Source organism: Acomys russatus, chromosome 27, assembly GCF_903995435.1.
Source record: "Acomys russatus chromosome 27, mAcoRus1.1, whole genome shotgun sequence".
In the NCBI taxonomy this organism is placed as follows: Eukaryota; Metazoa; Chordata; class Mammalia; order Rodentia; family Muridae; genus Acomys; species Acomys russatus.
In genome coordinates, this window is record NC_067163.1 from 14,111,863 (window position 1) to 14,124,100 (window position 12,238).

Genomic DNA, 12,238 nt, shown 5'->3' on the forward strand with positions numbered 1-12,238 from the left:
ACATATAAAGGAATGGGAACTGGGTTTGAACTTACTACAAATACTAAGATTCCCTCTCGTGTTTGCATAATAAGCTAGGGACCCTGTGAGGGTCTGGCCTCTGAAGTTTAGCTGGACTTGCCCAGGAAAGCAGATGTCTTAGTCAGGGTTCCTGTTGCTGTGACAGAACATCACGGCCAAAAGCAACTAACTTTGGGAGGGAAGGGTTTACTGCAGTTTACAGTGTGTATCATCACAGTCTATCATGGAAGGACATCAGGACAGGCACTCAAGTCAGGAACCTAGAGGCAGGAACTGAGGTAAGAGCCACGGAGGAGCACTGCTTACGGACTTGCTCCTCATGGCTTGCTCAGCCTGCTTTCTTAGACAACGCAGGACCACCTTGCCCAGGAGTGGCTCTGCCAACAGTGAGCAGGGCCCTCTAACATCAACCATCAGCCAGGAAAATGCACTGCAGGTTTGCCCATAGGCCAGTCGTGTTGGTGGCATTTCTTAATTGAGGTTTCCTCTTCTAACATGACTCCAGCTTGTGTCTAGTTGACAAAAGAGCTCACCAAGAGAGCTGACTTGATTTCAAAAGTACACCGCTAGGCCAGGCAGTGGTGGTGCACGCCTTTAATCCCAGCACTCGGGAGGCAGAGGCAGGCAGATCACTGTGAGTTTGAGGCCAGCCTGGCCTACAAAGCAAGTCCAGGACAGTCAAGGACTACAAGAGAAACCTTGTCTTGAAAATTGCCACCACCCCCCCTCCTAAAAAATAGTACAGCGCTGAGACTTGGGCATGACTCCTAGTACTCACTGGTTGGAATATTTATTATCTGTGGGCCTCAGTTTCCTCAACAGTGAGATGGGTTCATAAGGATATCTCAGTTGAAGCACACACACATACACACACACATACATAGAGGGAATTCTCATGTGAGAAATATTTCAAATATATTCAGATTGACCAAAGAGTAGCCTAAGAGGCCACCGAGTGCTTGGGGACAGTTCTGTCTGTGGGCATGTGAAAGTTCTGCTCATTACAAGTCTGCATCAAGGGAATGTGGCTCATTTATGACACTTTCCCCTAACCAAGCAGCCACTCCCTGTGTGAGGGATGGTTTGCAGGAGAGAAGCACAGAAACTTACTGGCATTTCTGCGTGGGCTCAGAGTGTTTCTTTTCTCCTATAGGTCTTGGAAGGAATGCCTCTATTTGCTGAGCTCTCTGGGAACTTGGTGCCTGTCAAGAAAGCGGCCCAACAGCGAAGCTTCCATTTCCAGTCATTTCGAGAGAATCGTTTGGCCATCCCTGTGAAGGTGCTGCCTCCTGTGGCCACCCCTCTTTTCTTGGTCTAGGAGTTTGGGGGGCAGGAACCCCCGAGAACACTAGCTTAGAGGCATAAAGGGTCCTGCTAAGCTCCCTGTATGTCATTGAATTTAGGTGAGGGACAGCAGTCGCGAACCGGGAGGGTTCTTGTCGTTCCTGAGGAAGGCGATGAAATATGAGGACACACAGCACATCCTCTGCCACTTGAATATCACCATGCCCCCCTGTACCAAGGTGAGCTGCTGCCTGCTAGTGTCCCTCAGGAACTCCCCAAGTAGACCCCCAGAACACGCATATGTTCAAAGGGCTTCTTTCTTCATTCTGAAACACTGTTTGAATTCCCAGGCTCTCTAGGCCTCTTGCTGTGCTATGGACATTTGTACTGTAGCCAGGCAGAGAGAGCTTGCTCTGGAATGTCCATAAAGCCTGGATATATGATGGGAGGAGAAAACACATGCCAGGGTCAGGAGCTCTTAGGACTGTTCACATACAGCCAGCCTCTCTAGGGTGTGGGGGGACAGAGCCCCCCCCCCCCCCGCTGCTCTTGAGGCCTCTGGGGAGTACAGCTGAATGGGGACTTGCCCAAGGTCACTTACTCATAGACAGAAGTTGTCAAATCTCTTTTCCATTTATTTGCCATTCTTGATGCTCAAATAAGAAGACCCCAGTGTCCCCACTACTGTCAAAACCCAGCTTTCCAAGCTCAGCCAAGGAGTCTTGACCACTGAACTTTCCTCCCTCCCTGATCACGGTGCTGCTTGTTTCTGTCAGTGCTGTTGTGCTGCTGTTTGAATCATTAGCCTTCCATGGTCACCTAGAAGAGAGACAAGGCCGCCTTCATAAATGTGGCTCTATTTTTCTATTCTTTCCGAGGGGGAGGGGGAGCCTGTTTCTCCCTCAAGTGTAGGACCCAAAGCAAATAGGTCCTAGATCTAAGCCAGAGGCCAGTGTCAGAAACGAGTCACTGAGTAGAAGAAACCCTAGAAAGAAAAACCGAGTTTAAATTCAAATTCTGTCTCTACTGGGTGACCTTGTACAAGCTACTCTATGCCTCAGTTTCCTCACCAATGAAACAGAAGCTGTTACTGTACCTACCTGCCTCGTAGGCGGCTGTGTCAAATGGAGCTCCACACGTGATCATGGCTACCTGGTCCTGCCATTAGTATTATTATTACAGAAGTATTTGAGTATCACCCACCTCCTTCCATTCCCACATCTTACCACATTTTTTTACTCTATCAGGCCGTGGACCACTGTGCCCCTTCCTTACAATACGAGAGCTTGTATCAGCTTCTGTAAGAGGCAGTGCACCCAAAAACCCACGGCACCCTTTCTTTGTCTTCCGCAGGGCAGTGGAACAGAAGACAGAAGAAGGACCCTGACACCCCTGACCCTTCGATACAGCATTCTCAGCGAGTCTCGGCTGGGTAGGAACCCCTAGCCTAGCACCTCAACACGCTTGCTCTCATAAGAACGCGCCTGCGTTCCCATCAAGGGAGTCTGTCAATGGCTCCCTTGTCAGGGGCTCTGTCCTGGTATCAATCAGTTCATCTTATGTTGTCTGCAGAAGGCAAAGCCCTTCCTTTAGCTCTCCTCATGACAGTGATGTGAAGGCCCTGTGTAGTCTTGAGCATCCTTCTTTAAGGGCCACACCCCCACCTCATCCATGTTGTGACCTGCCCGGGCTGCTAACTGCAATCCAATGCATCTTCCCAGGTTTTACCAGTGACACAGACCGTGCCGATATGAAGATGGCTGTCATCACAGAGCACCTTGGCCTCAGCTGGGCAGGTGAGTTACCGAAACCTCACCTCTCAGTCCTTCTTCCTGGGTGACCCATGGTGAAGGGCTTCCAGGCCCTTTGTATCATCTACCGCTCTAGACTGTGCTGGCCCGCTTTGTAAGCAACAGCCCTGGGCACCAGTGGAGAGCAGTGAGCTTCCTGCCCCCTCCATGTTCATCTATTTCCCCTGTAAGCACCGTGAAAAACAATCACCCTTGCTTCCTAACAAGAGTACTGGAGAGTGAGGGAAATAACCGTTTCTTTTTCGACCTTGCCAAGTTGAGCATTCAGGCAGGCTGCCAGGAAAACTGGTTGAGTGTAGAAAAGCATTTATAAATCATATCCCATGGCCCATCTTCCCTTATTTGATCAACAGGAGGGAACAATCTAACACGCCATCTGAGTTTTGTCTTCTCCACTATTGTTTATGTTTCCCAACCAAAACTGTGTCCCGGTTCATCGCTACATTAAATTCTGTTTATTTCAAATATTACTTGGTGCACAGCCTTGCAGGCAAGCTTAGCTGTCACCGAGTTTCTACTCCCAACTTCTAGTTTGAGTGGAGGTGAGCAGTTAGACTAGAGGCCATTAGCAGGAGTCCAGTGCTGCCTGCTCATTTGTAGCTGAGCTGGACCTAAGCTGGCTTGAGACACCTTTGGAAATAAACATCAGATTTTATATCTAACACTGTCAACTCTTAACGTGACAGCTGCCTCGGAATATATTGCTTTACCTTGTCTTATCAACAGGAATGTGAAGATCGGCTTTAATAAAGCAAGTCAGTAGCTAGCTGGTGACAGGACACACAAAACTGAGTAAATAAATATAAATACACAGACAAAAAAAAACCCCAACCAAACAAACAAAAACAAACAAGCCCAAAAACCAAAACAACAACAAAACCCATCTGTGGCTGTGTCCACTGCCTTCTCAATGCTACTCATTACCTTTTCAGAGGCAAAGTCTCCAGATGTTTCACTTCTTATCTCTGGCCAGCGCTGAGCTCCCTGGCTACAGCAGGGCAGACATAATTTGAAGAGAGGGAGAAGAAAGAGCTCCGCATGTTGATGCAGCTCCAGGCCCTGCAGACTGCCTGCCATGTTCTCTCTTGCCACTCTTTTTTTTTTTTTTTTTGTGGTTGTTCGAGACAGGGTTTCTCTGTGTAGCCTTGGCTGTCCCAGACTCACTTTGTAGACCAGGCTGGCCTCGAACTCACAACGATCCACCTGCCTCTGCCTCCCGAGTGCTGGGATTAAAGGCATGCACCACCACGCCCGGCCTCTCTTGCCACTCTTTGTTGCAATCCTTATGTGGGTGGACATCCTGCACACACTCACCCTGCACAGTGCCTTAGACACCTTAGATACCACAGCAGGAAGTTGCTGAAAGGCTGTAATGATAGAAATTCAGAATTTGGGAACTATCCATTCCTTAGGCTAGTTCTACTTCTGCTTGGTGTGTGTGTGTGTGTGTGTGTGTGTGTGTGTGTGTGTGTGTGTGTGTATTTGAGTATGCAAAGGTACACTGTGACTATGCATGCCCATGAATATATACACGTGTGTGTGTGTGTGTGTGTGTGTATTTGAATATGCAAAGGTACACTGTGACTATGCATGCCCATGAATATATACACATGTGTGTGTGTGTGTGCTACATGAGTACACATTTGCACACAAGTATAGGTAAGTGTTCTTGCACGTGGGGTGTATGTGTGTATTTGAGTGTGCAAAAGTGCACTGTGTCTATGCATGTCCATGTGTATGTATGTATGTATGTGTATGTATATGCATCACACAAGTGCACATTTGCACACAAGTATATGGTCTATGTTCTTGTATGTGGGATGAAAGATATGTTTGTGTGTGTGTGTGTGTGTGTGTGTGTGTGTGTGTGTTGTGTGTGTCTAACTTATAGTCACCTTATCTTCAGTCTCCTTCATACTTAAGTACTCTGATATAGTCCCCTTCTAAATACCTATGAGAGTCACAGTAAAGATAGCAGGGACGCACTGTCGTGACCACAGGGCTGCCTTTCTGTCCTCTAGCTCTTAGAGGACAGCCAGCAGCCACCTGTGCAAGGCAGTGCTGCAGGGAATCTGAGCTCCTTCACAGGGTGGAGCCTAGCTTGTCCTGTATGCTGGGAAAGCTCATCCTCATCACCTCCTCAGTGAAGTCATGAGAGAAGAAAAGACATTTCTTCCCTCCCTCCCTCCCTCCCTCCCTCCCTCCCTCCCTTCCTCCCTCCCTCCCTCCCTCCCTCCCTCCCTCCCTCAGTGTCTGTTCCTCTGCCCCACTCACTGGGAACACAAGAGGCAGATACTTAGTCATCACCACATCTTTCCTGGTAGGAAAGAGAACCCCAGGTTTATCGGGCACCGTGATAAACTTGGCACTCAGACTGGGTCTTGGTTCTTTACCTACAGAGCTGGCCCGGGAGCTTCAGTTCAGCGTGGAAGACATCAACCGGATCCGCGTGGAAAACCCGAACTCCTTGTTGGAGCAGAGTGCAGCCTTGCTGACCCTCTGGGTGGCCCGTGAAGGCGAAAATGCAAAGAGTCAGTACCCTGAGGCAGCTGTCTTCTACAGGCCTATCCCTCAGCAGTGGCCTTCTCCTACAGCCCGTCCCTTCTGCTGGCCTTTCTCTTTCCTGCTATCTGTCTCTCCTCTCAGTTCTCAGGGTCTTGAGGTTCCTAGGCAACCCTGTCAGATAACATTACCAGTGGGTCCTGTCTTTAATATTACCCATCCATAGAGTGAGGTAACAATTGCCAGGGACCCCTGAGGATAATGTTACAGGATGTAAGACACTTGCTTCCAAAGTATTTCCACTGAATTTCTCAACCAAATGTGTGCTGTGATCTCAGAGCAGAGTTCGGGGCAAGGTGGGTGGGTATGTGTGTGGTAGAGCTACCCCAGCTGGCTTCAGCTCCCATTCTCTTAGGAACACACCCTCCTCATGCCTGGGGAGCAACTAGTCTCACTCTCCTTCCAGTGTCACCTCAAAATCCTGCCCAATGCGTGACCTGGATGCTCCCACCTGCAGCTTACGTGCTCTGATGTGGACCAGGACTTCAAAAGGACAGAGTGTTTCACCTTGTTGTCTCATTATTCGTATAGCTATCATGTGCGCGCGCGCGCGCGCACACACACACACACACACACACACACACACACACCCCTTTGGATGCTCCATATTGGCCACAGAGCATCTGGCTTGTACACAGCAATGCCAGAACACTTACCTAGTACGCCCAAAGCCATGGGCTCCACATTGAAAGAAGCAAAATAAGACAAATGACCACTGTTAGTTTTTGGCAAAGTTTGTTATATAAAAGATAAGCTTTCCAAAAAGGAGGACCATTTCTTTTCCCCAGACTTGTTGCCAACCCAGCATTCCTGGCTGTTGTAGAATCATTTGAATTTGCTCTTCAAGCACCTCCTCTCTTCTCTCTGGACAGTGGAGAATCTGTACACAGCCCTTCGGAACATCGACAGAAGTGAGATTGTTAACATGTTGGAGGGCTCCGGCAGGCAGAGCCGAAACCTCAAGCCCGACCGGAGGCACGGGGACCGCGACTATTCACTGTCACCCTCCCAGATGAATGGTGAGTGTCCTGTGAGGCCAGGCCATGGCTGAGCTGGGGCTCTGCCTTCCAGCCACCAGCACTAATGGCCCCTTCCCATGACACTTCATTTCCTCCAAACCATCTCTCCCCTCCTGTTAACGGGAGGACTGTTTTGTCAGAGATCAATTCCTTCTGTCAGGGAAAGCAGAGGCAAGTGAGAGAGACAGGTGGCACTCACCTGTGCAGGTGGGCACCCTCCTCCAGAGCTTTCTGCCTCTGTGCCCACATGTGGAGCATTCCCTAGGCCTTCACTACTATTCCACCCCGCAACCAAGAAGTTGTCTAGGCGTTCACTCTAGAATCTCCAAGCCTTCTGCTTCATCCTTCTTCATACTGCGTCCATGTCCCCCTGTGCAGAATACTCAGTGAATAGGAAGCAAGGAACATGAAGGCTCTGGCCAAGGGCTAATGGGGATCCACTCATGGCGTTTAAATCCCACTGTGAACCCTCGGGACTAAGGGTGAACTCTCCTTGGGCCCAGTCTCTCTTCTTTGTCACTCTCTCCCTTTTCCCCATCACATCTGTTCCCCTGCCCTCTTCAGGACGGTTCAGCATGGCAGGGAGCCCCAGTGTGACCCAGCCCAAGGAGACAAAGCCCAGGAGGCCCTGACTTTTGCCTCCGAGCTGTGTCTGAGGCCTGTACTATTCACTAAGCAGCGAGAGTAGCAGCCACTGACAGGAAGGAGCAGACCCTGGAGGTCCCAAGGGCTTTTCTCTTTGTCCACCCTCTCTTTGGCCAGTGGACACGAGTGGGGCTCCATCTCCATCTACCTCAGCCCAATATGAGTGCCCAGGAGCGTGGGCATCAGGCCCTTCCTGCCCGCTGGCCCTCATATGGCACAGACATCTCTTCACCTTTAGAAATTAGGTTAGAGTCTAAGCTGCTTATTAACCTTGGAAATCTTGTCAGCTGTGGGGCATCTTCCGGTACTCCATACCTCACTATGGACAGCTGTGGTGGTGACAGCAGTGAGTGCTCCCCACACTGGTAGTTTGGAAGGCTGTCCCTGGCTGTGTACATGTTGGACAGAAGCATTCCTAAGTCACAGCTTGTGGTCCCATCAGGGAGCAGGGAGTTCTAGAGTAGGCTGGACACGGGGCCTCCTTCTGCCAGGTGGGGCCTGTGCATGCCAAAGCTCCCCATTCTCTCTCTCATGTTCCGTGTCTCCTGAAACATGCTATCTAGCCCCATCGGGTGTGGGGCTCATCTATTGATCATGTCCTGTCTCCTTTCTTTCTGCCTCTGACCTCATCCTGACTACGCATTCTCTTGTACTTCCTGTTCTCCACTGTTTCCACCTGGCCAAGTGTACAGAACTGTCCGTTTTCACAAGTGCATGTTACAGAAGACTCCTGGCCCCGGCCCCGCCCCACGCATCTCTCGGCTGTCTCCACGGGCATCTGTTGCGTGTGCATGGCGTGTTGTCTGTGTTGCCTTGTGGTGGCTGCTGATGCGTATGCTCCACTCACTCTTCAGGTCCGGAGGGTTCCCGAACAGTGATCCACAGCTATGGGGACTGTAGCTGCCCTACAGGAACCTGGCTGGAACCCTGTGGAGAGCGCCTACATAGGCCAGCTCGCCCTTCACAGAAGGAAAAGGAAGGGCAGCTTAGATAATCTGTAAGCGTTGGGGAATACAAGTGACAAAGCCGTGGGGCTTTGGTGTTGTGACATTGGTCTCCTGATGTTGCCCTTGTGATGTCAATTGAGTTAAATCCACTGATTGTTTTTAATGCCTTAAATTAACTTAACTTTCATGGGATGAGCAGACCATTAGGATCTCTTGAATCTGAAGAGGGACCGTTGTGTCCAGCCATAGCAGGGGAGCGTTAACGCCTCAGCAGTCCCAAGTCTATGAGTGGGGCCAAGTTTTGTGTTCTGTGTCTGATGGTAGGGCTCTGTTGCAGTAGCCCAGCCCACTTGGGCAAATATTTTCCAAGCATCAGCTACATGTTAGGGGCCATTCTAGGCATGGGAGTGAAGTCGGTTCTCAGACAAGAAAACAAAGCAGAATTCTGCCTTTGAGAAACCCTCCTTCTGATATGAGAGAGAGGGGGAGAATATTGTGAGAGTATATAATGCGTTATATATGTGACAGGGCAGCATAGTGACATGGAATGAATAGTCCAGACTAAGGGACTGGGGGACTGAGGACCATGGCAGGAGAGCTACATTTGAGCAAAGGCACAAAGAAGATGAGAGAGTGAGCCACATGTCAACAAGAGGCAAAGAACACTCCAGAAGGTGGCATGCCTGCTGGAACCACAAATAGTGAGGAACCAGAGGGGCTGGGACAGTAGGAGGTAGGGAGAGCTGAGGCGGGAGGCTGAAGGGGCAGCAGGAAGCCAACGCTAAGGAGTGTCAGGAGGGCATTGGGTTTTGTGTGCTGGCGTTTGAGCAAAAGCACAGCGTCATCTCCAAAGGCCTCTCCTCTCTGCCTTGAGAGGACACTAGATGCCCTGTGTTTCTGGCTTCTCTGTGCAGCATGCTGAGCCTTGTGCACCTAAAAGCTCACAGATCTCCCGATGAGCCTAGACTCTGGCCCCTGTGGGCATGATACCTTCAGTGGGGACAAACACCACAAACCGATCCTTGGCCTGATCCTTCCTGCCTCCTGGGCATCGGGGTTGGCATTTGTATCATTGTCCCATCCTCATCCCTGTCCCAGGAAGACTGCCTCACACCGGGTATCCCTCTGGTTAGAAATAAAAGGATGCAAGGGATTGGAAGTGCAGGGAGGAAGAGGCCCAGCCTCCAGTGCCATCTCTGGTGTCCTCTGGCAAGGCTACATGGCAGCTGTCCAGGTGCCAGCTAAGACCTACACATTAAGATTGTCACCATCACCTCAGTTTCTCAGTGCTTTGCCTCATCCCACTGCCTGTCTCTCTATCTGAAGTCACAGAGACTCAGGGCAGTGCCTGCAGCAAAGAGGAGGGGGAGGGGAGGAAAGTCGAGGTCTTATTTGAGAGGAATCTTCTCCCACCACAGCTTTTCCTGACCTATATTGCCTACATTGTTGTGAGAAAGGAGAACAGGCCCAAAAGCCAGTTAGCTTTTCCTACATAGGAAGAGACAAAAAAAAATGCCTAGAAGAAAAACAACAACAAACCCCAAAATAACCCCATGCTACAGAGAGAGAGAGAGAGAGAGAGAGAGAGAGAGAGAGAGAGAGAGAGAGAGAGAGAGAGAGAGAGATTTCTTATATGGAAAGAAAAAGCAGGCATCTCAAACCCATCAGTTTCCTCTGTTTGGATGAAACATACTATGTCTAGTTGGAAATAAAATGTACTTTATTTGTATCAGGTTTGAATGATACAGCTGGTGAAGTGTGACTCCTGTCTGGGGACAGGTTACCCATCCACACTGTCCTCTGGCTACTGACATTGAGCTAAGAGGACGGTTGCAGCATTTGGGTCAGTATAGATATAGGGCTATAACCTGATATGAAGAAAGGCCAGCTGGGGTCCCTCCCAACTCTCACTGTACTCATGAAGCCAAAGCAAGCGTGATCTGCAAGTAAAACTGCCTCAGTAAACCAAGAATGAGATGACGTCAGAGGAGCTGAAGAAGTGGGAAGAGGAGGAACTGAACATAGGCCTACTCCCTGTGGTCACCCAGTCCATCAAAAGCAACATGACAGTGCTATCAACCACCATGACAAAAAAGCTCCTGAGCTGGGTGATGCCCTTGACAAGCAATGCAGCACAGTTCTGGAGGATGTGAAGGAGATGTGGACCCAGGTCTCCGAGACAGACAAGGACAAGAAGTCGTCCACACCAGCTCTGGAGAAAGGCCACCTGGACTCCTGCCCTCATCTCAGCCAGCCCAAGAAGCCAAAACAACGTGGTACAGGCACAGATATCGCTGTGGGAAGACTCAGTGGGTGTGGCCCCGTGGAACCCACTCATAACTGGCAAGCAGAATAGGGTCCTCCTCTCACCATGAGAACCTGCTCCTTGCCCTACAGAGACCTGCCCAGGGGGATAGGAAGAAAACCCTGTGTGTTTTGGGGGGAAAGGAAGGAAAGAAGGAAGGAAGGAAGGAAGGAAGGAAGAAAGGAAGGAAGGAAGGGGAGAGAAAGGCCCTGGCTCACTCAGCTCCAGGCCTTATGTACATGGCTGCTATCTGATCCTCCCAAGATCAAACTTCAAACATGAGGCCTGTAGATTAGAAGAAGGGCTGCAGACCCAAGTGGGATGGGACTGTGAGAGTCTAGAAAGAAGAGCACTTCTGAAACTTAGTTAGGACCAAGCTAGACCTTCCCAAGGTCTTCTCTACCATTGGGCCACTGAGACATCCATCATGAGGGTGCACCAGCCATAGTGACCATGACACCTTGCTAACAGCGTTGCCCGCCAGTGATGTCAGTCCTATAGTTGCTGAGATCCTTGGATCCAAGTCTGAGTGGGCTGGGTCCTCTGAAAATGGGAAACATCCCAAGGGCAGTCGCCTGGGGTGACAAAGAACAGGACTATACATGAGTGTTCTCCGCTCACACCTAATTTGGATGAAACTTGCACTCAAAAGAACATGGTGGAAGCTTCAAGGTGGAAGCATTACTGTTGGTCCCCAGAGCCTCTGATGCTTGGGGGGCCGGGGAGGCAGAAGATTGATACCCGGAAGTACTGATGAGATTCCCAGGGGTGACAGAATGGCTACATGTGACTACCTATTGCTGATGTACACCACTTCTGACTGAGGATGAGATATAACCCCCCTTTTCAATGATGCTGCCCAAAACTGGGGTCATTGACACTTTGCAAGACAGTGGACATGCGACAGTGAGAGCCAGTGGCCCATGAGGCAGGTTCATGGGACACAAACAACACGAGTCCTTTGATGCCTACATTCAGCTTTAACTGCATTTCTGGGGGAACCCAGGTGGCCTCCCTGGAAAAGCTACTGAAGTCATGGACACCAAAGCAACTATATTTCTAAAATTAGCAGGCCAAGAAGGAAACATCTAACAAGGGTCTGAATGATGGAGCACACCTTTGATTCCCAGCACTCTGGAGGCAGGGGCAGGCTGATCTCCGTGAGTTCTAGGGCAGTCTACAAAGTGAATTCTGGGCAGCCAGAGCTATAGTGAGAAACTATGTCTCAAAAAAACCAGAGAGGGAGGGAGGCAGTGTGTGTGTGTGTGTGTGTGTGTGTGTGTGTGTGTGTGTGTGTGTGTGTGTGTGTGAGAAAGAGAGAGAGAGAGAGAGAGAGAGAGAGAGAGAGAGAGAGAGAGAGAGAGAGAGAGAGAGAGAGAGAGAAGAACACTAGAGTCCTGGCCATCCAGACATTAGTGACAGTTGAAAAGGGATCATCAGAAAATGGAAATAATTAACCTAAGTGTGAATAATGTATAAGACCTGCCTTAGAAATCCTGAAAGCAAAACGCGATAGGATCAAACCACTTTACAAAAAAGCTGTTTAATAGAACAGCCATCGAAGATGTGTGAGGCTACGAAAATATCCAGCACCCAAAAAGGCAAAACTCATTGTGTCTGGCAGCCAGATGACCAGATACCAGG

At 49.8% G+C, this 12,238-nt stretch overlaps 1 protein-coding gene across 1 annotated transcript in view; it reads left to right on the forward strand.

Moving 5' to 3' along the window:
• Positions 1–12,238, forward strand: part of Ank1 (ankyrin 1) — a 175,543-nt gene that overhangs the window by 144,017 nt on the left and 19,288 nt on the right. The window contains exons 33-38 of the mRNA XM_051170036.1: positions 1,175–1,300; positions 1,425–1,544; positions 2,659–2,737; positions 3,027–3,101; positions 5,516–5,647; positions 6,551–6,697. Coding sequence (XP_051025993.1) covers positions 1,175–1,300; positions 1,425–1,544; positions 2,659–2,737; positions 3,027–3,101; positions 5,516–5,647; positions 6,551–6,697 — 679 coding nt within the window. The remainder of the gene's footprint in view (positions 1–1,174; positions 1,301–1,424; positions 1,545–2,658; positions 2,738–3,026; positions 3,102–5,515; positions 5,648–6,550; positions 6,698–12,238) is intronic.